This window comes from Talpa europaea, assembly GCF_964194135.1.
Source record: "Talpa europaea genome assembly, chromosome: X".
Taxonomy (NCBI): Eukaryota; Metazoa; Chordata; class Mammalia; order Eulipotyphla; family Talpidae; genus Talpa; species Talpa europaea.
Window position 1 is genome coordinate 39,219,939 of NC_140081.1, and position 23,630 is coordinate 39,243,568.

Consider the following 23,630-nt stretch of genomic DNA (forward strand, 5'->3'; position numbering starts at 1 on the left):
TTCACCTTCATCGTCTTGTTCTTCTTCTTCTTGTACTTCTTCTCCTTGTTCTTCTTGTACTTCTATTTCTGCTTCTTCTTCGATTTCTGCTGATTCTTCGCTTTTTCCTTCTTCTTTTGTTATACATCTTTTCTTTCTTCTTCGCATTGTTCTTCATATTCTTCACCTTCATTTTCTTGTTCTTCTGCTTCTTCTTGTATTTCTTCACCTTCTTCTTCTTCTATTTCTGCTTCTACTTCGATTTCTGCTTATTCTTCACTTTTTGCTTCTTTTACTTGTTATTCTTGTTCTTCTTTTTTTTCTTCTTCTTAGCATTGTTCTTCATTTTCTTCACCTTCATCTTATTGTTCTTCTTGTTATTCCTCTTTTTTGTCTTCTTGTATTTATTCTCCTGGTTTTTTTTCTTCTTATATTTCTGCTTCTTCGATTCCTGCTTATTCTTTGCTTTTTCTTTCTTCTTCTTGTTCTTCTTCTTCTTTTTCTTCTTCTTCGCATTGTTCTTCATATTCTTCACCTTCATCTTTTTCTTCTTCTTCTTCTTCTTCTTCTTCTTCTTCTTCTTCTTCTTCTTCTTCTTCTTCTTCTTCTCTTCTTGTTCTGTATTTCTTCTCCTTGTTCTTCTTCTACTTCTATTTCTGCTTATTCTTCGCTTATTCTTCTGTTTATATTTCTTCTTCTTGTTGTTCTTCTAGTTCTTCTAGTTCTTCTTGTAGTTCTACACATCCATCTTCTTGTTCATGTTTTTCTGTTTCTTCAGCATTTTCTGCTTTTCAATTACTTCTTCTTCTTCTGCTTCTTCTGCTTATTCTTCAGCTTATTCTTCCTTTATTTCTGCTTTTTCGTCTTATTCTTCTCTTTCTTCCTCTTGTTCTTCTTGTTCTTCCTGTAGTTCTACATCTCCTTCTTCTTCTTCTTCTTCTTCATCTTCTTCTGTTTCTTCTGCATTTTTTGCTTTTTCATTACTTCTGCTTCCTCTGCTTCTTCTTCAGCTTCTTCTGTTATTTCTTCTTTTTCGGCTTATTCTTCTGTTATTTCTTCTTTTTCGGCTTATTCTTCTGTTTCTTCTACTTGTTCTTCTTGTAGTTCTACATCTCCTTCTTCTTCTTCTTCATCTTCTGTTTCTTCTGCACGTTTTGCTTTTTCAAGTACTTCTTTTTCTGCTTCTTCTAATTCTTTTTCAGCTGATTCTTCTGTTATTTCTGCTCTTTCGGCTTATTCTTCTGTTATTTCTGCTTTTTTGGCTTATTCTTCTGTTATTTCTGCTTTTTCGTCTTATTCTTCTGTTTCTTCTTCTTGTTCTTCTTGTTCTTCTATTTCTAATTTTCTTCTTGTAGTTCTACATCACCCTCTTCTTCTTCTTCATCTTCTTCTGTTTCTAATCCATTTTCTGCTTTTTCAATTACTTCTTCTTCTTCTGCTTCTTCTGCTTCATATTCAGCTTATTCTTCTGTTATTTCTGCTTTTTCGGCTTATTCTCCTGTTATTTCTGCTTTTTCGTCTTATTCTTCTGTTTCTTCTTGTTGTTATTCTTGTTCATCTAATTCCTCTTCTTCTTGTAGTTCTACATCTCCTTCTTCATCTTCTTCTGTTTCTTCTGCGTTTTTTGCTTTTTCAATTACTTCTTCTTCTGTTTCGTCTCCTTCTTCTTCAGCTTCTTCTTCTATTATTTCTGCTTTTTCGGCTTATTCTTCTGTTATTTCTGCTGTTTCCTATTATTCTTCTGTTTCTTCATCTTCTTCTAGATCTTCTTGTTCTTCTTGTAGTTCTACATCTCCTTCTTTTTCTTCATCATCTTCTTGTGTTTCTTCTGCATTTTTCTTTTTCAATTACTTCTTCTGCTTCTTCCTCAGCTAAATCTTCTGTTATTTCTGCTTTTTTATCTTATTCTTCTGTTATTTCTGCTTTTTCGGCTTATTCTTCTGTTATCTCTGCTTTTTTCTCTTATTCAAAATTGAAGATGAAGCAGAAATAGAAGAAGAACAAGGAGAATAAATACAAGAAGAACAAGAAGGTGAAGGTGCAGTATGTGAAGATCAATGTGAAGACTAAAAAGAAGAAGAATAAATAGAAGAAGGAAGAAAAATCGAAGAATAAGCAGAAATTAAAGAAGGAGCAGAAATACAATTAGAAGAAGAACAAGGAGAAGAAATACAAGAAGAGGAAGAACAAGAAAAAGAACAAGAAGATGAAGGTGAAGTATATGAAGTACAATGCGGAGAAGAAGAAAAGGAAGAAAAATATCAAGAAGAGTAAACAAAAAGCGAAGAATAAGCAGAAATCGAAGAAAAAGCAGAAATAGAAGTGGAAGAATAACAAGAAGAAGTAATACAAGAAGAAGAAGAAGAAAAAGAAGATGAAGGTGAAGAATATCAAGAACAATGTGAAGAAGAAGAAAAAGAAAAAGAATAACAAGAAGTAGAAGCAAAAAGCGAAGGATAAGCAGAAATCAAAAAATAAGTAGAAATAGATGTAGAAGAAGAAGAAGGTGAAGAAATAAAAGAAGAAGAAGAAGAACAAAAAGATGAATATGAAGAATATGTAGAACAATGCCACAAAGAATAAAAAGAAGAAGAATAACAAGAAGCAAAACGCGAAGAATAACCAGAAATCAAAGAAGAAGCAGAAATAGAAGTAGAAGAAGAACGAGGAGAAGAAATACAAGATAAAGAAGAACAAGAAGAACAACAAGAATATGAAGGTGAAGAATATGAAGAACAATGCGAAGAAGAAGAAGAATAACAAGAAGAAGCAAAAAGCGAAGAATAACCAGAAATCAAAGAAGAAGCAGAAATAGAAATAGTAGAAGAACAAGGAGAAGAAATACAAGGTAAAGAATAACACAAAAACAAGAATAAGAAGGTGAAGTATAAGAGGAACAATGCGAAGAAGAAAAAGAAGAAGAATAACAAGAAATAGAAGCAAAAAGTGAAGAATAAGCAGATATCGAAGAAAAAGCAGAAATAGAAGAAATACAAGAAGAAGAAGAACACGAAGAGGAAGAACAAGAAGATGTAGGTGAAGTATATGAACACAATGCGAAGAAGAAGAAAAAGAAGAAGAATAACAAGAAGAAGAAGGAAAAAGCGAACAAGAAGCAGAAATCGAAGAAGCAGAAATAGAAGTACAAGAAGAACACAGAGAAGAAATACAAGAAGAAGAAGAAGAACAAGAGTTTGAAGGTGAAGAATATGAAGAATAATGCGAAGAAGAACAAAAAGAGAAGAATAACAAGAAGAAGAAGCAAAAAGCGAAGAAGAAGCAGAAATCGAAGAAGAAGCAGAAATAGAAGTACAAGAAGAACAAGGAGAAGAAATACAAGAAGAGTAAGAAGAACAAGAAGATGAAGGTGAAGTATATGAAGAAAATGCGAAGAAGAAGAAAAAGAAGAATAATGACAAGAAGAAAAAGCAAGGAGCAAAGAATAAGCAGAAATTGAAAAATGAGCAGAAATAGAAGTAGAGAAAGACCAGGTGAAGAAATACAAGAAGAAAAAGATCAAGAAGAAGAAGAAAAAGATGAAGGTGAAGAATATGAAGAAAAAAGCAAAGAAGAAGAAAAGGAAGAAGAATAACAAGAAGAAGAAGCAAAAAGCGAAGAATGAGCAGAAATCGAAGAAGAAGCAGAAGTAGAAGAAATACAAGAAGCACAAGAAGAAGAAAAGAAGATGAAGGTGAAGAATATGAAGAACAATGCGAAGAAGAAGAAAAAGAAGAAGAATAACATGAAGAAGTAGAAAAAGCAAAGAATAAGCAGAAATCAAAGAAGAAGCAGAAATAGAAGCAGAAGAAGACCAAGTAGAAGAAACAAAAGAAGAAGAAGAACAAGCAGATGAAGTTGAAGAATATGAAGAACAATGCAAAGAAGTAGAAAAACAAGAAGAATAACAAGAGAATAAGCAAAAAGCGAAAGAAGCAGAAATAGAAGAAGAAGCAGAAAAAGAAGAAATACAAGAGGAAGAAGAACAAGAAGAAGAACAGGAAGTTGAAGGTGAAGTATATGAAGAACAATGCGAAGAAGAAGAAAAAGTAGAAGAATAACGATAAGAAGAGGCAAAAAGCGAAGTATAAGCAGAAATCGAGGAAGAAGCAGAAATAGAAGTAGAAGAAGAACAAGGAGAAGAAATACAAGAAGAAGAAAAACAACAAGAAGATGAAAAGGAAGATGAATGAGAAGAATAAGAAGAACATTGCGAAGAAGAAGAAATAGAAGAAAAATAACAAGAAGAAGCAAAAAGAGAAGAATAAAGCAGAAATCAAAGAAGAAGCACAAATAGAAGTAGAAGAGCAACAAGGAAAAGGAATAAAAGAAGAAGAAGAACAAGAAGAAGATGAAGGTGGAGAATATGAAGAACAATGCGAAGAAGAAGAAAAAGAAGAAGAAGAACAAGATGAAGAAGCAAAGAGCAAAGAATAAGCAGAAATCGAAAAATGAGCAGAAATAGAAGTAGAGAAAGAACAAGGAGAAGAAATATAAGAAGAAGAAGTACAAGAAGAAGAAGAGCAAGAATGGGGCCTCCCCGGTGGTGCAGCGGTTGAGCGCCGGGTTGCGAAGCTGCCCGCGGCCTCTGCAGCGCCGGTTCGATCCCCGGCTGCTCCCCGGCCACGGGAGGAGGGTCCCACATGGCGCGCAGACCTCTCCTGCCGCCCGCTGCTCCCCTCAGCAGTGTCCTTCGGTCCTTCTGCCTGCTCTGCTCCCCGCTCTGGCTTTGGTGAATTCTCTCACCCTCCCGCGCTTCTGACTGTACCCAGTGCTTGTATAAATAAAAATAAATAAATCTTTAAAAAAAAAAAAAAAAAAAAGAAGAAGAGCAAGAAGATGAAGGTGGAGAATATGAAGAACAATGCGAAGAAGAAGAAGAAGAAGTATAACAAGAAGAAGCAAAAATCGAAGAAGAAGCAGAAATTGAAGAAGAAGCAGAAATCGAAGAAGAACAAGGCGAAGAAATACAGATGAACAACAAGAAGAAGAAGATGAAGGTGTAGTATATAAAGAACAATGCGAAGACTAAGAAAAAGAAGAAGAATAACAAGAAGAAGGAAGAAAAAGCGAAGAATAAGCAGAAATTAAAGAAGTAGCAGAAATAGAAGTAGAAGAAGAACAAGGAGAAGAAATACAAGAAGAGGAAGATCAAGAACAAGAACAAGAAGAAGAAGGTGAAGAATACGAAGAACATTGCGGAGAAGAAGAAAAGGAAGAAAAATAACAAGAAGAAGAAACAAAGAGGGAAGAATAGCAGAAATCGAAGAAAAAGTAGAAATAGAAGTAGAAGAAAAACAAGGAGAAGTAATACAACAAGAAGAAGAAGAACAAGAAGATGAAGGTGACGTATATGAAGAACAATGCAAAGAAAAAGAAAAAGAATAATAAGAAGTAGAAGCAAAAATCGAAGGAAAAGCAGAAATCAAAAAATAAGCAGAAATAGAAGTAGAAAAACAAGGTGAAGAAATAAAAGAAGAAGAAAAAGAAGAAGAAGAAGAAGAATATGAAGAATATGAAGAAAAATACGACGGAGAAAAAAATGAAGAGGAATAACAAGAAGCAAAAAGTGAAGAATAACCAGATATCAAAGAAGAAGCAGAAATAGAAGTAGAAGAAGAACGAGGAGAAGAAATACAAGATAAAGAAGAACAAGAAGAAGAAGAACAAGAATATGAAGGTGAAGAATATGAAGAACAATGCGAAGAAGAAGAAAAAGAACAAGAATAACAAGAAGCAAAAAGCGAAGAATAAACAGAAATCAAAGAAGAAGCAGAAATACAAGTAGTAGAAGAACAAGGAGAAGAAATACAAGGTAAAGAAGAACAAGAAGAATAACAACAATATGAAAGTGAATTATAAGAACAATGCGAAGAAGAAGAAAAAGAAGAAGAATAACATGAAGAAGTAGCAAAAAATGAAGAAGAAGCAGAAATCAAAGAAGAAGCAGAAATCGAAGTAGAAGAAGAAGAAGTAGAAGAAACACAAGAAGAAGAAGAAGAAGAAGAAGAAGAAGACCAAGCAGATGAAGTTGAAGAATATGAAGAACAATGCGAAGAAGTAGAAAAACAAGAAGAATAGCAAGAGAAAAAGCAAAAAGCGAAAGAAGCAGAAATAGAAGAAGCAGAAATAGAAGAAATACAAGAGGAAGAAGAACAAGAAGAACAGGAAGTTGAAGGTGAAGTATATGAAGAACAATGAGAAGAAGAAGAAGAAAAAGTAGAAGAATAACGAGAAGAGGCAAAAAGCGAAGTATAAGCAGAAATCGAGGAAGAAGCATAAATAGAAGTAGAAGAAGAACAAGAAGCAGAAATACAAAACGAACAATAGAACAAGAAGATGAAGGTGAAGTATATGAAGAACAATGCGAAGAAGAAGATAAAGAAGAATAACAAGATGAAGAAGCAAAGAGCAAAGAATAAGCAGAAATCGAAAAATGAGCAGAAATAGAAGTAGAGAAAGAACAAGGAGAAGAAATATAAGAAGAAGAAGTACAAGAAGAAGAAGAGAAAGAAGATGAAGGTGGAGAATATGAAGAACAATGTGAAGAAGAAGAAAAAGAAATATAACAAGAAGAAGAAGCAAAAATCGAAGAATAAGCAGAAATCGAAGAAGAAGCAGACATCGAAGAAGAACAAGGAGAAGAAAAACAAGAAGAAGAAGAAGAAGATGAAGGTGTAGTATGTGAAGCACAATGCAAAGACTAAGAAAAAGAAGAAGAATAACAAGAAGAAGGAAGAAAAAGCAAAGAATAAGCAGAAATTAAAGAAGGAGCAGAAATAGAAGTAGAAGAAGAACAAGGAGAAGAAATACAAGAAGAGGAAGAACAAGAAGAACAACAGAAGATGAAGGTAAAGAATATGAAGAACAATGCGGAGAAGAAGAATAGGAAGAAAAATAACAAGAAGAATAAGCAGAAATCGAAGAAAAAGCAGAAATAGAAGTAGAAGAAGAACAAGGAGAAGTAATAAAAGAAGAAGAAGAAGAAGAAGATGAAGGTGAAGAATATGAAGAACAATGCGAAGAAGAAGAAAAAGAAAAAGAATAAGAAGCAAAAAGTGAAGAATAACCAGAAATCAAAGAAGAAGCAGAAATAGAAGTAGTAGAAGAACAAGGAGAAGAAATACAAGATAAAGAAGAACAAGAAGAAGAAGAGCAAGAATATGAAGGTGAAGAATATGAAGAACAATGCGAAGAAGAAGAATAACAAGAAGAAGCAGAAAACAAAGAATAACCAGAAATCAAAGAAGAAGCAGAAATAGAAGGAGAAGAAGACCAAGGAGAAGAAATACAAGGTAAAGAAGAACAAGAAGAAGAACAACAATATGAAGGTGAATTATAAGAACAATGCGAAGAAAAAGAAAAAGAAGAAGCAAAAAGCGAAGAATAAGCAGAAATCGAAGAAAAAGCAGAACAAGAAGAAGAGGAAGAACAAGAAGATTTAGGTGAAGTATATAAAGAACCATGCGAAGAAGAAGAAAAAGAAGAAGAAGAACAAGAAGAAGAAGGAAAAAGCGAACAATAAGCAGAAATTGAAGAAGAATCAGAAAATGAAGTACAAGAGGACAAGGAGAAGAAATACAAAAAGAAGAAGAAGAACAAGAGTTTGAAGGTAAAGAAAATGAAGAACAATGCGAACAAGAATAAAAAGAAGAAGAATAACAAGAAGAAGCAAGGAGCAAAGACTAAGCAGAAATCGAAAAATGAGCAGAAATAGATGTAGAGAAAGACCAGGTGAAGAAATACAAGAAGAACAAGATCAAGAAGAAAGAAAAAGGTGAAGGTGAAGACTATGAAGAACAGGGAGGAGGAGGAGGAGGAGGAGGAGGAGGAGGAGAAGGAGAAGGAGAAGAAGAGGAAGAAAAAATCGAAGAATGAGTAGAAATCGAAGAAGAAGCTGAAATAGAAGTAGAAGAAGAACAATGCGAAGAAGAAGAAAAAGAAAAAGAATAACAAGAAGTAGAAGCAAAAAGCGAAGGATAAGCAGAAATCAAAAAATAAGCAGAAATAGAAGTAGAAGAAGAAGAAGGTGAAAAATAAAAGAAGAATAAGAAGAACAAAAAGATGAATATGAAGAATATGAAGAACAATGCGACATAGAAGAAAAAGAAGGAGAATAACAAGAAGCAAAAAGCGAAGAATAACCAGAAATCAAAGAAGAAGCAGAAATAGACGTAGAAGAAGAACGAGGAGAAGTAATACAAGATAAAGAAGAACAAGAAGAAGAACAACAAGAATATGAAGGTGAAGAATATGAAGAACAATGCGAAGAAGAAGAAGAAGAATAACAAGAAGTATAAGCAAAAAGCGAAGAATAAGCAGATATCGAAGAAAAAGCAGAAATAGAAGTACAAGAAGAACACGGAGAAGAAATACAAGAAGAAGAAGAAGAAAAACAAGAGTTTGAAGGTGAAGAATATGAAGAATAATGCGAAGAAGAACAAAAAGAGAAGAATAACAAGAAGAAGAAACAAAAAGAGAAGAAGAAGCAGAAATTGTAGAAGCAGCAGAAATAGAAGTACAAGAAGAACAAGGAGAAGAAATACAAGAAGAGGAAGAAGAACAAGAAGATGAAGGTGAAGAATATGAAGAACAATGCGAAGAAGAAGAAAAGAAGAATAATGACAAGAAGAAGAAGCAAGGAGCAAAGAATAAGCAGAAATTGAAAATGAGCAGAAATGGAAGTAGAGAAAGACCAGGTGAAGAAATACAAGAAGAACAAGATCAAGAAGAAGAAGAAAAGATGAAGGTGAAGAATATGAAGAACAAAGCGAAGAAGAAGAAAAAGAAGAAGAATAACAAGAAGAAGAAGCAAGAACGAAGAATAAGCAGAAATCAAGAAGAAGCAGAAGTATATGTAGAAGAAGAACAAGGAGAAGAAATAAAGGAAGAAGAAGAAGAACAGGAAGATGAAGGTGAGGAATATGAAAAACAATGCGAAGAAGAAAAAGAATAACAAGAAGAAGAAGCAAAAAGCGAAGAAGATGCAGAAATCGAAGAAGAAGCAGAAATAGAAGTACAAGAATAACAAGGAGAAGAAATACAAGAAGAAGACGAAGAAGAACAAGAAGATGAAGGAGAAGAATATGAAGAACAAAGCGAAGAAGAAGAAAAAGAAGCAAAAAGCGAAGAATGAGTAGAAATCAAAGAAGAAGCAGAAATAGAAGAAATACAAGAAGCACAAGAAGAAGAACAAGAAGATGAAGGTGAAGAATATGAAGAACAATGCGAATAAGAAGAAAAAGAAGAATAACAAGAAGACGTAGCAAAAAGCGAAGAATGAGAAGAAATCAAAGAAGAAGCAGAAATAGAAGTAGAAGAAGAACAAGTAGAAGAAACACAAGAAGAAGAAGAAGAACAAGCAGAAGAAGTTGAAGAATATGAAGAACAATGCGAAGAAGTAGAAAAACAAGAATAATAACTAGAAGAAAAAGCAAAAAGCAGAAGAAGCAGAAATAGAAGAAGCAGAAATAGAAGAAATACAAGAGGAAGAAGAACAAGAAGAACAGGAAGTTGAAGGTGAAGTATATGAAGAAAAATGTGAAGAAAAAAAAAGTAGAAGAAAAACAAGCAGAAGAGGCAAAAAGCGAAGTATAAGCAGAAATGGAGGAAGAAGCAGAAATAGAAGAACAGAGAGAAGTAATACAAGAAGAAGAAAAACAAGAAGAAAAAGATGATGAATGAAAAGAATATGAAGAACATTGCGAAGAAGAAGAAAAAGAAGAAAAATAACAAGAAGAAGGGGCAAAAAGAGAAGAATAAGCAGAAATCAAAGAAGAAGCACAAATAGAAGTAGAAAAACAAGGAAAAGAAATACAACAAGAAGAAGAAGAACAAGAAGATTAAGGTGTAGAATACAAAGAACAATGTGAAGAAGAAGAAAAAGAAGAAGAAGAACAAGATGAAGAAGCAAAGAGCAAAGAATAAGCAGAAATCGAAAAATGAGCAGAAATAGATGTAGAGAAAGAACAAGGTGAAGAAATACACGATGAAGATCAAGAAGAAGAAGAAGATGATGAAGGTGAAGTATATGAAGAACAAAGCGAAGAAGAATAAAAAGTAGACTAACAAGAAGAAGAAGGAAAAACGAAGATTGAGCAGAAATCCAAGAAGAAGCAGAAATAGAAGAAAACGAAGAAAAAGGAGAAGAAATAAAAGAGGAAAGATGTGACGAAGGTGAAGAATATGAAGAACAATGTGAAGAAGAAGAAATAGAACAATAACAAGAAGAAGCAAGAAGTGAAGAATAAGCAGAAATCGAATAAGAAGCAGAAATAGAAGTAGAAGAAGAACAAGGAGAAGAAATACAAGAAGAAGAAAAAGAACAACAAGATGAACGTGAAGAATACAAGGAACAATGCGAAGAAAAAGAAAAAGAAGAAGAACAAAAACAAAAAGTAGAAGCAAAAAGAAAAGAATAAGCAGAAATCAAACAAGAAGCAGAAATAGAAGTAGAGGAAGAACAATGAGAAGATATACAAGAAGAAGAACAAAAAAATGAAGATGAAGAATATGAAGAGCAATGCAAAGTAGAAGAAAACGAAGAAAAATAACAAGAAGGAGAAGCAAAAAGCGTAGAATAAGCAGAAATCAAAGAAGCAGAAATAGAAGAAATACGAGAAGAAGAACAAGAAGAGGAAGAACAAGAAGATGAAGGTGAAGTATATGAAGAACAATACGAAGAAGAAGAAAAAGAAGAAGAATAACAAGATGAAGAAGCAAAGAGCAAAGAATAAGCAGAAATGGAAAAATGAGCAGAAATAGAATTCGAGAAAGAAAAGGTGAATAAAAACAAGAAGAAGATCAAGAAGAAGAAAAAGAAGATGAATTTGAAGAATATGAAAAACAATGCGAAGAAGAAGAAAAAGAAGAAGATTAACAAGAAGTAGCAGAAAACGAAGAAGAAGCAGAAAACGAAGAAGAAGTAGAAATAGATGTAGAAGAAAAACAAAGAGAAGAAATACAAGAAGAAGAAAAACAAGGATAAGAAGAAAAAGAAGATGAATGTGAAGAATATGAAGAACAATGCAAAGAAGAAAAAGAAGAATAACAAGAAGAAGAAGCAAAAAATGAAGAAGCAGAAAATGAAGAAGAAGAAGAACAAGGAAAATAAGTACAAGAAGAAGAAGAACAAGAAGATGAAGGTGAAGAATACGAAGAATAATTCGAAGAAGAAGAAAAAGAAGAAGAATAACAAGAAGGACCAAAAAGCGAAGAATAAGCAGAAATCGAAGAAGAAGCGGAAATAGAAGTAGAAGAAGTACAAGAAGAAATACAAGAAGAAGAAGAAGAAGAAGAAGAAGAAGAAGAAGAAGAAGAAGAAGAAGAACAAGCAGATGAAGGTGAAGAATACGAAGAACAATCTGAAGAAGAAGAAAAGGAAGAAGAATAACAAGAAGAAGAAGCAAAAAGTGAAGAATAAGAAGAAATCGAAGATGAAGCAGAAATAGAAGTAGACGAAAACCAAGGAGAAAAAATGCAAGGTGAAGAAGAACAAGAAGATGAAGGTGAAGAATATGAAGAACAATGCGAAGAAGAAAAAAAGAAGAAGAACAACAAGAAGAAGCAAAAAGCGAAGAATAAGCAAAAAGAAGAAGAATAACAAGAAGAAGAAGAAGCAAAAAGCGAAGAATAAGCAGAAATCAAAGAAGAAGCAGAAATAGAAGTAGAAGAAGAAAGAGGAGAAGAAATACAAGAAGAAGAACAAGAAGAAAATCAGGAAATGAAGGTGAAGAACATTGAGAACAATGCGAAGAAGAAGAAAAAGAAGAATAACAAGAAGAAGCAAAAAGCGAAGAATAAGCAGATTTCGAAGAAGAAGCAGAACTAGAAGTAGAAGAAGAACAAGGACAGAAATACAAGAAGAAGGGAACAACAAGATGAAGGTGAAGAAATTGAAGAACAATACGAAGAAGAAGAAAGAGAAGCAGAATAAGAAGAAGAATCAAAAAGCGAAGAAAAAGCAGAAATAGAACAAGAAGCAGAAATAGATGTAGAAGAAGAACAAGGAGAAGAAATACAAGAAGAAGAACAAGAACAAGAAGAACAAAAAGATGAAGTTGAAGAATATGAAGAACAATGCGAAGAGGAATAAAAAGAAGAGAATAACAAGAAGGAGAAGCAAAGAGCAAAGAATAAGCAGAAATCGAAAAATAAGCAGAAATAGAAGTAGAAGAACAAGATGAATAAATACAAGAAGAAGAACAAGAAGAAGAAGAACAAGAAGATGAATGTGAAGTATATGAAGAACAATGCGAAGAAGAAGAAAAAGAAGAAGAACAACAACAAGCAAAAATGAAGAATAAGCAGAAATCGAAAATGAAGCAGAAATAGAAGTAGAAGAAGAAGCAGAAATAGAAGTAGAAGAAGAACAAGGAGCAGAAATATAAGAAGAACAAGAAGAACAAAAAGATGAAGGTGAAGTATGTGAAGAACAATGCGAAGAAGAAGAAAAAGAAGAATAACAAGAAGAAGGAGCAAAAAGTGGAGAATAAGCAGAAATCGAAGGTGAAGCAGAAATAGACGAAGATGAAGAACAAGGAGAATAAATACAAGACGAAGAACAAGAAGAAGAACAAGGAGATGAAGGTGAAGCATATGAAGAACACTCCGAAGAAGAAAAAGAAGAATAACAAGAAGAAGAAGCAAAAAAGCGAAGAATAAGCAGAAATCAAAGAAGAAGCAGAAATAGATGTAGAAGAACAAGGAGAAGAAATGCAAGAAGAAGAAGAAGAAGAAGTAGATAAAGCTGAAGAATATGAAGAACAATGTGAAGAAGAAGAGAAAGAAGAGAATAACAAGAAGGAGAAGCAAAGAGCAAAGAATAAGCAGAATTCGAAAAATAAGCAGAAATAGAAGTAGAAGTAGAACAAGGAGAAAAAATAAAAGAAGAAGAACAAGAGGAAGAACAAGAAGATGAAGTTGAAGAATATGAAGAACAATGCGAAAAAGAAGAAAAAGAAGAATAACAAGAAGAAGAAGCAAGAATTGAAGAATAAGCAGAAATCGAAGAAGAAGCAGATAGAAGTAGAAGAAGAACAAGGAGAATAAATACAAGAAGAACAAGAAGATGAAGGTGAAGTATGGGAAGAACAATGCGAAGAGTAAGAAAAAGAAGAAAAAAAAACAAGAAGGAGCAAAAAGCGAAGAACAAGCAGAAATCGAAGAAGAAGCGGAAATAGAAGTAGAAGAAGAACAAGGAGAAGAAATACAAGAAGAAGAAGAAGAAGAACAAGCAGATGAAGGTGAAGAAGACAAAGATGTAGAATGTGAAGAATAAGAATACTGCGAAGAAGAAAAGAAAAAAGAATAACAAGAAAAAGAAGCAAAAAGTGAAGAATTAGCAGAAATAGAGGAAGAAGCAAAAAATCGAAGAAGAAGAAGAAAAAGGGGAAGGGAAAGGAGAAGGAGAAGAAGGAGACGGAGAAGGAGAAGAAGCAGAAGGATAAGGAGAAGAAGAAGAAGAAGAAGAAGAAGAAGAAGAAGAAGAAGAAGAAGAAGAAGAAGAAGAAGAAGAAGAAGAAGAAGAAGAAGAAGAAGAAGAAGAAGAAGAAGAAGAAGAAGAGCAAGAAGAAGAAGTAGAAGAGCAAGAAGAAGAAGAAGACGAAGAAGAAGAAGGAGGAGGAGGGGGAGGAGGTGGATGAGGAGAAGAAGAAGAAGAAGAAAATGAAGAGAAGAAGTAAAATGTGAGGAATAAGAACAATGTCAAGAAGAAGAAAAAGAAAAAGAATAACACGAAGGAGAAGCATAAAGCGAAGTATTTGCAGAAATTAATGAAGAAGAAATAGAAGAAGAAGAAGTAGAAGAAGAAGATGATGATGATGAAAAAGTAAAAGAAGAAGAAAAAGAAGTAAAAGAAGAAGAAGAACAATACGAAGAAGAAAAAGCAAAAAATAACAAAAAGAAGCAAGAAGCAAAGAATTTGCAGAAATCGAAGAAGAAGCAGAAATCGAAGAAGAAGAAGAGAAAGAACAAGAAGAACAAGAAGGAGAAAACAAGAAGAAGAAGAACAAGAAGAAGAATAAGAAGATGAAGGTGACGAATAAGAATAATATGAAGAAGAAGAAAAAGAAGAAGAATAAAAAGAAGACAAAGCAGAAAACTTAGAATAAACAGAAATCGAAGAAAAAGAGAAAGAGGAATAAAAAGAAGTAAAAGCAGAAGAAGAAGACGACGACGAAGACGAAGACGAAGAGGAAGAGGAAGAAGAAGAAGAAGAAGATGAAGAAGAAGAAGAAGAAGAAAGCGAATTTAAGGAGAAATCGAAGAACTAGAGAAGAAGAAGAAGAAGGTTTAGGATATGGGTTAGGGTTACTGTTAGGGTTAGAGTTTGGTTTTGGGTTAGGTTTAGGGTTAGGGTTAGGTTTTGGGTTAGGGTTGGGGTTAGGTTTAGGTTTCGGGTTAGGATTTGGGTTAGGTTAGGGTAAGGGTTAGAGTTAGTGTTAGTGTTAGGTTTTGGGTTAGGTTTAGGGTTAGGTTTAGGTTTAGCATTAGGGTTAGGTTTAGAGTTAGAATTTGGATTAGGGTATGGATTAGGGTTAGGGTTAGGATTAGGGTTTGGATTTGGGTTAGGGTAAGGGTTACGGTTAGGCTTAGTGTTAGGGTTAGGATATGGGTTAGGGTTAGGGTTATAGTTAGGGTTAGTTTTATGTTTTGTGTCAGGGTTAGGGTTAGGTTAGGTTTAGCATTAGGTTTAGTGTTAGCGTTAGCGTTCGGGTTAGGGTTAGGATTTGGGTCAGGGTTTGGGTTTTAGTTAGGGTTAGGAATCGGATTAGAGTTAGGGTAAGGGTTAGGGTTAGCATTTGGGTCAGGGTTAGGTTTAGGTTAGGTTTAGCGTTAGGTTTAGTGTTAGCGTTAGCGTTCGGGTTAGGGTTAGGATTTGGGTCAGGGTTTGGGTTTTAGTTAGGGTTAGGATATGGGTTAGGTTTACGGTTAGGGGTAGATTTCATGTTAGAGTTAGGGTTAGTGTTAGGTTTTGGTTTAGGGTTAGGGTTAGGATTGGGGTTAGGGTTAAGGTTTGGATTGGGGTTAGGGTAAGGGTTAGAGTTTGTGTTAGTGTTAGGTTTTGGGTTTGGTTTAGGGTTAGGGTTATATTTAGCATTAGGTTTAGGGTTAGGGTTAGTATTTGGGTATGGGTTAGGTTTAGGGTAAGGACTAGGGTTAGGGTTAGGGTTAGGGTTAGGATTTGGGTTAGGGTTAATGTTAGGGTTAGGGTTAGGTTTAGGGTTGGAGTTAGGGTTAGTGTTAGGTTTTGGGTTAGGGTTAGGATTTGGGTTAGGGTAAGTTTAGGGTTAGAGTTAGGGTATGTATAAGTTTTTGGGTTTGTGTTAGGTTTAGGGTTAGGGTTACGTTTAGCTTTAGGTTTCAGGTAAGGGTTTGGGTTAGGATTTGGGTATGGGTTACATTAGGTTAGGGTTATTATTTGAGTTCGGGTAGGGTTCAGGTTAGGGTTAGAATTTGGGTTAGGGTTGTTGTTAGGGTTAGGGTGTGGATTTGCGTTAGGTTCAGTGTAAGGGTTAGAGTTAGTGTTATTGTTACTTTTTGGGTTAGGGTTAAGGTTAGGTTTAGCCATAGGGTTAGGGTTAGGATATAGGTTAGGGTTAGGGCTAGGGTTAGCATTTTGGTTAGGGTTAGGTTTATGGTTTGGGTTAGTTTTAGAGTTAGGATTTAGGATAGGGTTAGGTTTAGGGTTTAGATTTTGGATAGGGTTAGGGTTACAGTTAGGCTTAGTGTTAGGGTTAGGATATGGGTTAGGGTTAGGGTAAAGTTAGGGTTAGTGTTAGGTTTTGGGTTAGTGTTAGGGTTAGGGTTAGGGTTTCATTTAGCTTTAAGTTTAGTGTTAGCTTTAGGGTTAGGATATGGGTATGGGTTAGAGTTAGGTTTAGGGCTAGGATTTGGGTTAGGTTTATGGTTCGGGTAAGGGTTAGGATTTGGGTGAGGGTTGGAGTTAGGGTTAGGGTTAGGGTTAGGATTTGGGTTAGGGTTAGGGTTAGAGTTAGGGTTAGTGTTAGGTGTTGGTAAGTGTTAGGGTTAGGGTTACGTTTAGCTTTAGGTTTAGGGTTAGAGATAGGTTTAGGGTTAGGATTTGGGTTAGGGTTAGGGTTAGTGCTAGGGTTAGGGTTAGGTTTAGGGTTAGTGTGTGTTTGTGGGTTAGGGTTAGGGTTAGGATTTGGGTTAGGGTTACCTTAGGTTTAGGTTTAGCATTAGGGTTAGGGTTAGAGTTATATTTGGGTATGGGTTAGGTTTAGGGATAGGGTTAGGGTTAGGATATGGGTTAGGGTTAGGGTTAGAATTTTGTTTATTGTTAGGTTTTCGGTCAGGGTTAGTGTTAGGTTTAGCATTACGGATAGTGTTTGGTTTAGGGGTCAGGTTAGGGTTAGGATGTGGGTTAGGGTTAGGGTTATGATTTGGGCTAGGGGTAGGGTTAGGGTTAGGGTGAGGACATGGGTTAGGGTTAGGGTTAGTGTTAGGGTTATGGTTAGAGTTAGTGTTAGTTTTAGGTTTTGGGTTAGGGTTAGGGTTAGGGTTTCGTTTAGCGTTAGGGTTAGGGTTAGGGTCAGTATTTGGGTAAGGGTTAGGTTTAAGGAAAGGAGTTAGGGTTATTGTTAGGGTTAGGGTTAGGATACGGGTTAGGGTAAGGGTTAGGACTTGGTTAGGTTTAGGTTTAGGATTAGGGTTAGGATAAGCGGCGGCCGCAGCCACATCCTAAACTGCAGGCAGGCAGGCCGATGCGGAAAGCCCGGGGTCTCCCAGCACAACTCAGAGGGAAAGAGTCCTCAACTGGCCAGCAGCGCTGATGAGCCCCCGGCTCCGCCCCTGGCCGGAGACTGACCCCGCCCACCGGAGTCTTCATTCACCAAGGAGCACTATTCAGGGCCGCCGCTAGAGGGCGCTGGGGAGGGGTTTCGGGACCCTCACACCCCGGGGGAAGGGGGACCTCTACAGACATGGCATCCCTGGCCTAAGCCACCTACATGGTCAAGGGACCTCAAGCCTGATTTGGAAACGGGGCACTCTTCCCCATTGGGAAACCTACACCCTCCTCTCGCACTCAAAACTCCACGGCAGGTCTTGTTCCCGAAGACAACCTTAGACGGAGGGGCGGGGTCATCTTCAGCGAGGGCACCCCTCTAAGCCACAGACAAGCAGCCGCCGAGGCCTCTTACAAGACCGCAGACACAGGAGCCGTCATGGAAAGCCCCGGGCAACCCAAAAACACTCAAAGGGGCACAGTCCTCACCTGGCCCAGCAGCGCTGAGGAGCGTCAGGCTCCGCCCTTGTTCGGAGTCTGACCCCTCCCACCGGACTTTGCCTGGGCAAAGGTTCACTTCCCACGAATGCTGCTTGGGAGCGATGCTGAGGGGGTTCGGGGACCCTCAGCCCCCACGTGGGTAGGGGGAACTAAACCCAATGGGAATACAGGACCCTCTCCCTCCTGGGGGAACAGGACCCTCTACCCACTTGGGGGAAAGGTAAATTGTCCCCCCGGGGAACACTTGCACCCTCCTCTTGCACTGACTCCCCCAGCGGCAGGCCGTGCGCCCGAAGAATCCCTGGAAGGAGGCGCGGTGTCAATGAGAGGGAGGGCACCCCCTGTAAGCTTCAGACAAGCGGCGGCCGCAGCCTCTTCCTAAACTACAGACAGGCAGGCCGGCGCGGAAAGCCCGGGGCCTCCCAGCACCACTCAGAGGGGAAGTGTGCTCACCTGGCCCAGCAGCGCTTATGAGCCCCGAGCATGGCCCCTGGCCGGAGACTGACCCCGCCTACTGGAGTCTGCATTCACTAAGGAGCACTTCTCAGGACCGCCACTTGGGGGCGCTGGGGAGGGGGTTCGGGGACCCTCACCCCCCGGGGGAAGGGGGACCTCTACAGACATGGGGTCCCTGGCCCTAAGCCCCCTACATGGTCAAGGGACCTCAAGCCCGTTTTGGAAACGGGGCCCTCTTCCCCACTGGGACACCTGCACCCTCCTCAGGCACTCAAACCTCCAGCGGCAGGTCTTGTTCCCGAAGACACCCTTAGATGGAGGGGCGGGGTCACCGTCAGTGAAGGCTCCACCTCTAAGCCACACAAAGTGGCCGCCGCGGCCTCTTACAAGAATGCAGGCAGACAGGCCGGCATGGAAAGCCCCGGGCAACCCAGCACCACTCAAAGGGGAAGAGACCTCAGCTGGCCCAGCAGCGCTGAGGAGCCTCAGGCTCAGCCCCTGTTCAGAGTCTGACCCCTCCCACCGGACATTGCCTGCCCAAAGGTGCACTTCCCACGGCCGCCGCTAGCGGGCGCTGGTGAGGGTGTTCGGGGACACTCAGCCCCTACAGGGGTAGGGTGAACTCTACCCAATGGGATAACAGGACCCTCTTCCCTGGTGGGGGATGGGGACCTCTACCCCCGAGGGGAAACCGTAAACCTTCCCCTCGGGGAACACCTGCACCCTCCTCTCGCACTGATTCCACCAATGGGAGGCTGTGCGCCCGAAGAAGCCCTGGAAGGAGGCACGGGGTCAATGTGAGGGAGGGCACACCCTGTAAGCTTCAGACAAGCGGCGGCTGCGGCCTCTTCCTAAACTGCAGACAGGAAGGACGGCACGGAAAGCCTGGGCCCTTCCAGCACCACTCAGAGGGGAAGAGTCCTCACCTGAGACAGCAGCGCTGATGAGCCCCAGGCTCCGCCCCCGGCCGGAGATTGACCCCGCCCACCGGAGTCTGCATTCACCAATGAGCAATTTTCAGGGCCGCCGCTAGGGGACGCGGGGGAGGGGGCTCGGGGACCCTCACTCCCCGGGGGAAGGGGGACCTCTACAGACATGGGGTCCCTGGCCCTAAGCCCCCTACATGGTCAAGGGACCTCAAGCCCGTTTTGAAAACGGGGCCCTCTTCCCCATTGGGACACCTGCACCCTCCTCTCGCACTCAAAAGTCCACGGCAGGTCTTGTTCCCGAAGACACCCTAAGACGGAGTGGCGGTGTCACCGTCAGCGAGGGCACCCCTCTAAGCCACAGACAAGCGGCCGCCACGGCCTCTTACAAACCGAAGGCAGATGGGCCGTCATGTAAAGCCCCGGGCAACCGAGCAAGACTCAAAGGGGAAGAGTCCTCAACTGGCCCAGCAGCAGCGCTGACGAGCCTCAAGCTCCGCCCCTGTTCTGAGTCTGACCCCTCCCACCAGACTTTTCCTGCGCAAGGTGCACTTCCCACGGCCGCCGCTATTGGGCGCTGGTGAGGGGGTTCGGTGATCCTCAACCCCCAAGGGGTAAGGGTGAACTCTACCCAATGGGAAAAAAGGACCCTCTCACTCGTGGGGAGACGGGGACCTCTACAACATTGGGGGAACTGTAAATCGTCCCCCCGGCGAACACCTGCACCCTCCTCTCGCACTGACTCCCCCAGTGGCAGGCCATGTGCCCGAAGAAGCCCTGGAAGGAGGCGCGGGGTCAATGTGAGGGAGGGCACCCCCTGTAACCTTCAGAGAAGCGGCGGCCGCGGCCTCTTCCTAAACTGCAGGCAGCAGGCCGGCGCGGAAAGCCCGGGGCCTCCCAGCACCACTCAGAGGGGAAGTGTCCTCACCTGGCCCAGCAGCGCTGATGAGCCCCAGGCTCCGCCCCCGGCCGGAGTCTGACCCCGCCCACCGGAACCTGCATTCACCAAGGAGCACTTCTCAGGGCCGCCGCTTGGGGGCGCTGGGGAGTGTTGTTCGGGGACCCTCAGCCCCGGGGGATGAGGGACCTCTGCAGATATGGGGGTTCGGGGCCCTAGGCCCCCACATGGTCAAGGGACCTCAAGCCCGTTTTGGAAATGGGGCTCTCTTCCCGCTTGGGACACCTGTACCCTCCTTTCGCACTCAAACTTCCAGCGGCAGGTCTTGTTCCCAAAGACACCCTTATAGGAGGGGCAGGGTCACCGTCAGCGAGGGCACCCCCTCTAAGCCACAGACAAGCGGCCGCCATGGCCACTTACAAGACCGCAGGCAGACGGGCCTGCATGGAAAGCCCCAGGCAACCCAGCACCACTCAAAGGGGAAGAGACCTTACCTGGCCCAGCAGCGCTCACTAGCGTCATGCTACAACCCTGTTCGGAGTCTGACCCCTCCCACCGGACTTGGCCTGCGCAAAGGTGCATTACCCACGGCCGCCGCTAGGTGGCGCTGGTGAGCGGGTTCGGGGACCCTCAGCCCCCACGGTCTTAGTGTGACCTCTACCCCATGGGAAAACAAGACCATCTTCCCTAGTGGGAGAACGGGGAACCTACCCCCTTGGGGAAAGGTAAATTGTCCCCCGGGGGAACACTTACACCCTCCTCACACACTGACTCCACCAGCGGCCGGCTGTGTGCCCGAAGAAGCCCTGGAAGGGGGCGCGGGTTCAAAGTGATGGAGGGCACCCCCTGTAAGCTTCAGACAAGTGGGGACCGCGGCCTCTTCCTAAACTGCAGGCAGGCAGGCCGGCGTGGAAAGCCCGGGGCCTCCCAGCACCACTCAGAGGGGAAGTGTCCTCACCTGGCCCAGCAGCGCTGATGAGCCCCAGGCTCGCCCCCGGCCGGAGTCTGACCCCGCCCACCAGAATCTGCATTCACCAAGGAGCACTTCTCAGGGCCGCCGCTTGGGGCCGCTGGGGAGTGTTGTTCGGGGACCCTCAGCCCCGGGGGATGAGGGACCTCTGCAGATATGGGGGTTCGGGGCCCTAGGCCCCCACATGGTCAATGGACCTCAAGCCCGTTTTGGAAACGGGGCTCTCTTCCCCCTTGGGACACCTGCACCCTCCTCTCGCACTCAAACCTCCAGCGGCAGGTCTTGTTCCCGAAGACACCCTTAGACGGAGGGGCGGGTTCATCGTCAGCGAGGGCACCCCCTCTAAGCCACAGACAAGCGGCCGCCGCGGCCTCTTACAAGACCGCAGGCAGACCGGCTGGCATGGTATGCCCCGGGCAACCCAGCACCACTCAAAGGGGAAGAGTCCTCACAGGCCCAGCAGCTCTGACGAGCATCAGGCTCCGCCCCTCTTCGGAGTCTGACCCCTCCCACCGGACTTTGCCTGCGCAAAGTTGCACTTCCCTCGGCCTCTGTTACGTTTTCTGTTAGGGTTAGGGTTAGTGTTAGGGGTACATTTATATTGAGGTTTAGGTTTAGTTTTAGTTTAGGATTTGGGTATGGGTTAGCGTTATATTTAGGGTTAGGATTTGGGTTAGCGTTATTGTAAGGGTTAGAGTTAGTGTTAGTGTTAGTGTTAGGGTTAGGGTTAGGTTTAGGGTTAGGTTTAGGATTAGGTTTAGGGATAGGTTTTGGGTATGGGTTAGGGTTAGGTTTTGGGTTAAGGTTAGGGTTAGGGTTAGGGTTACATTTAGCTTTAGGTTTAGAGTTAGGTTTTGGGTTAGGATTTGGTTTAGGGTTAGGGTTCGGGTAAGGGTTAGGATTTAGTTAGGTTGGGGTTAGGTTTATGGTTAGGATTCGGATTTGGGTTAGTGTTAAAGTTAGGATTAGGTTTAGAGTTAGGGTTAGGGTTAGGATTTGGGTATGGGTTACGGTTAGTGTTAAGGTTATGATTAGGATTAGGGTTAGGATTTGGGTTAGGGTTAGGTTTAGGGTTAGGATATAGGTTAGGGTTAGCGTTAGGGTTAGGGTTAGGATTTTGGTTAGGGTTAGGTTTAGGGTTAGTGTTAGGTTTAGGGTTAAGTTTATGATTAGGGTTAAGGTTAGTGCTAGGGTTAGGGTTAGGGTTAGGTTTAGAGTTAGGGTTAGTGTTAGGTTTTGGGTTAAGTTTAGGGTTAGGGGTAGGATTTGGTTTAGGGTTAGGGTTAGGGTTAGGTTTTGAGTGAGTGTTAGGGTTAGGGTTCGGTTTAACGTTAGGTTTAGCGTTAGGTTTAGGGTTCGGGTTTGGGTTAGGATTTGGATTAGGGTTAGGGTTAGGTTTAGGTTTAGGATTTGGGTTGCAATAGTGTAAGGGTTAGAGTTAGTGTTAGTGTTAGGTTTTGGGTTAGGGTTATGGTTACGGTTAGGTTTAGCATCACCGTTAGGATTAGGGTTAAGATTTGGGTACGGGTTAGGGTTAGGGTGAATATTTGGGTCAGGGTTAGGGTTAGGTTTAGGGTTTGGATAAGGGTTAGGGTTAGGGTTAGGATTTGGGTATGCGTTAGAGTTTGATTATAAAATAAGTATAAATAGAAGAAGAAGAGGAAGAATAGAGGAAGAATAAGAAGAAAAAGAACAAGAAGAAAAACTGGAAGATGAAGAAATAGAATGTGAAAAATAAGAACAATGCGATGAAGAATAAAAAGAAAAAGAAAAAGAAGCAGAAGAAGCAGACAGCGAAGAATTAGCAGAAATCAAAGACGAAGAGAAAAAGAAGAAGAAGAAGAAGAAGAAGAAGAAGAAGAGGAGGAGGAGGAGGAAGAAGAGGAAGATGATGATGAAAAAGTAAAAGAAGAAAAAAAGAGAAAAACAAAAAGAAGAAGATCAATGCATAGAGAAGAAAAAGAAAAAGAATAACAAGTAGAAGAAGCAAGAAGAGAAGAAATTGCAGATATCGAAGAACAAGCAAATAGAAGAAGAAGAAAAGGAAGAACAAAAAGAAGAAAAACAAGAAGAAGAAGAACAAGATAAGGAAGCTACAAATAAGACGAAAAATGCGAAGAAGAAGAAAAAGCGGAATAATAAGAAGTCGAAGCAAGAAACAAGAAAAACAGAAATCGAAGAAGAAGAAGAAGAAGAAGAAGAAGAAGAAGAAGAAGAAGAAGAAGAAGAAGAAGAAGAAGAAGAAGAAGAAGAAGAAGAAGAAGAAGAAGAAGAAGAAGAAGAAGAAGAAGAGAGGAAGAAGAAGAAGAAGAAGTAGAAGACTAAGAAGTAGAATGTGAAAAATAAGAACAATGTGAAGAAGAAGAACAATTAAAAGAATAACAAGCAGAAGAAGCAAACAGCAAAGAATTAGCAAAAATCAAAGAAGATGCGGAAATAGAAGAAGGAGAAGAAGAAGAAGAAGGAGAAGAAGAAGAAGAAGAAGAAGAAGAAGAAGAAGAAGAAGAAGAAGAAGAAGAAGAAGAAGAAGAAGAAGAAGAAGAAGAAGAAGAAGAAGAAGAAGAAGAAGAAGAAGAAGAAGAAGAAGAAGAAGAAGAAGAAGAAGAAGAAGAAGAAGAAGAAGAGAAGAAGAAGAAGAAGAGAAAGAGAGAAGCGGAAGTAGAAGAAGAGAAAAAGTAAAATGTAAGGAATAAGAACAATGCGAAGAAGAATAAGAAAAGAAATAACAAGAAGCTGAAGAAGAAGCAGAAGCAGCAGCAGAAGAAGTAATTGCCAAAGGAGAAAATGCAGAAGAAACAGAAGAAGATGAAGAAGAAGAAGATGGAGATGGAGATCTACCAGAAGAACAAGAACTAGAAGAACAAGAAGAACTAGAAGAAGAAACAAGGTTAAGAGGAAAATGGAGAAATAACAGAAGAATAAGCCGAAATAGCAAAAATAAAAGAAGAGTAAGCCGAAAAACCTGAAATACGGAGGAATAAGTCAAAAAAGCAGAAATAACAGAAGAGGAAGCAGAAGAATAAGCGGAAGAAGGAGAAGAAGAAGTAAATGAAAAAGCAGAAAATGGGGCCGAAACTGAAGAAGATGAAGAGAAGAAGAAGGAGATGTAGAACTACAAAAAGAACAAGAACAACTAGAAAAACAAGAACTAGA

At 40.2% G+C, this 23,630-nt stretch overlaps 1 protein-coding gene across 1 annotated transcript; it reads right to left on the bottom strand.

Moving 5' to 3' along the window:
- Nucleotides 1–1,941: 1,941 nt before the first annotated feature.
- On the bottom strand, nucleotides 1,942–19,371 carry LOC311187539 (uncharacterized protein; the record flags this gene model as incomplete). Its single annotated transcript, XM_084258922.1, has 4 exons — nucleotides 1,942–2,106; nucleotides 6,745–7,766; nucleotides 18,376–18,457; nucleotides 19,267–19,371. The coding sequence occupies 4 exons, from the start codon at nucleotides 19,369–19,371 to the stop codon at nucleotides 1,942–1,944; spliced, it is 1,374 nt and encodes a 457-aa protein (XP_084115048.1).
- Between the last annotated feature and the right edge of the window lie 4,259 nt (nucleotides 19,372–23,630).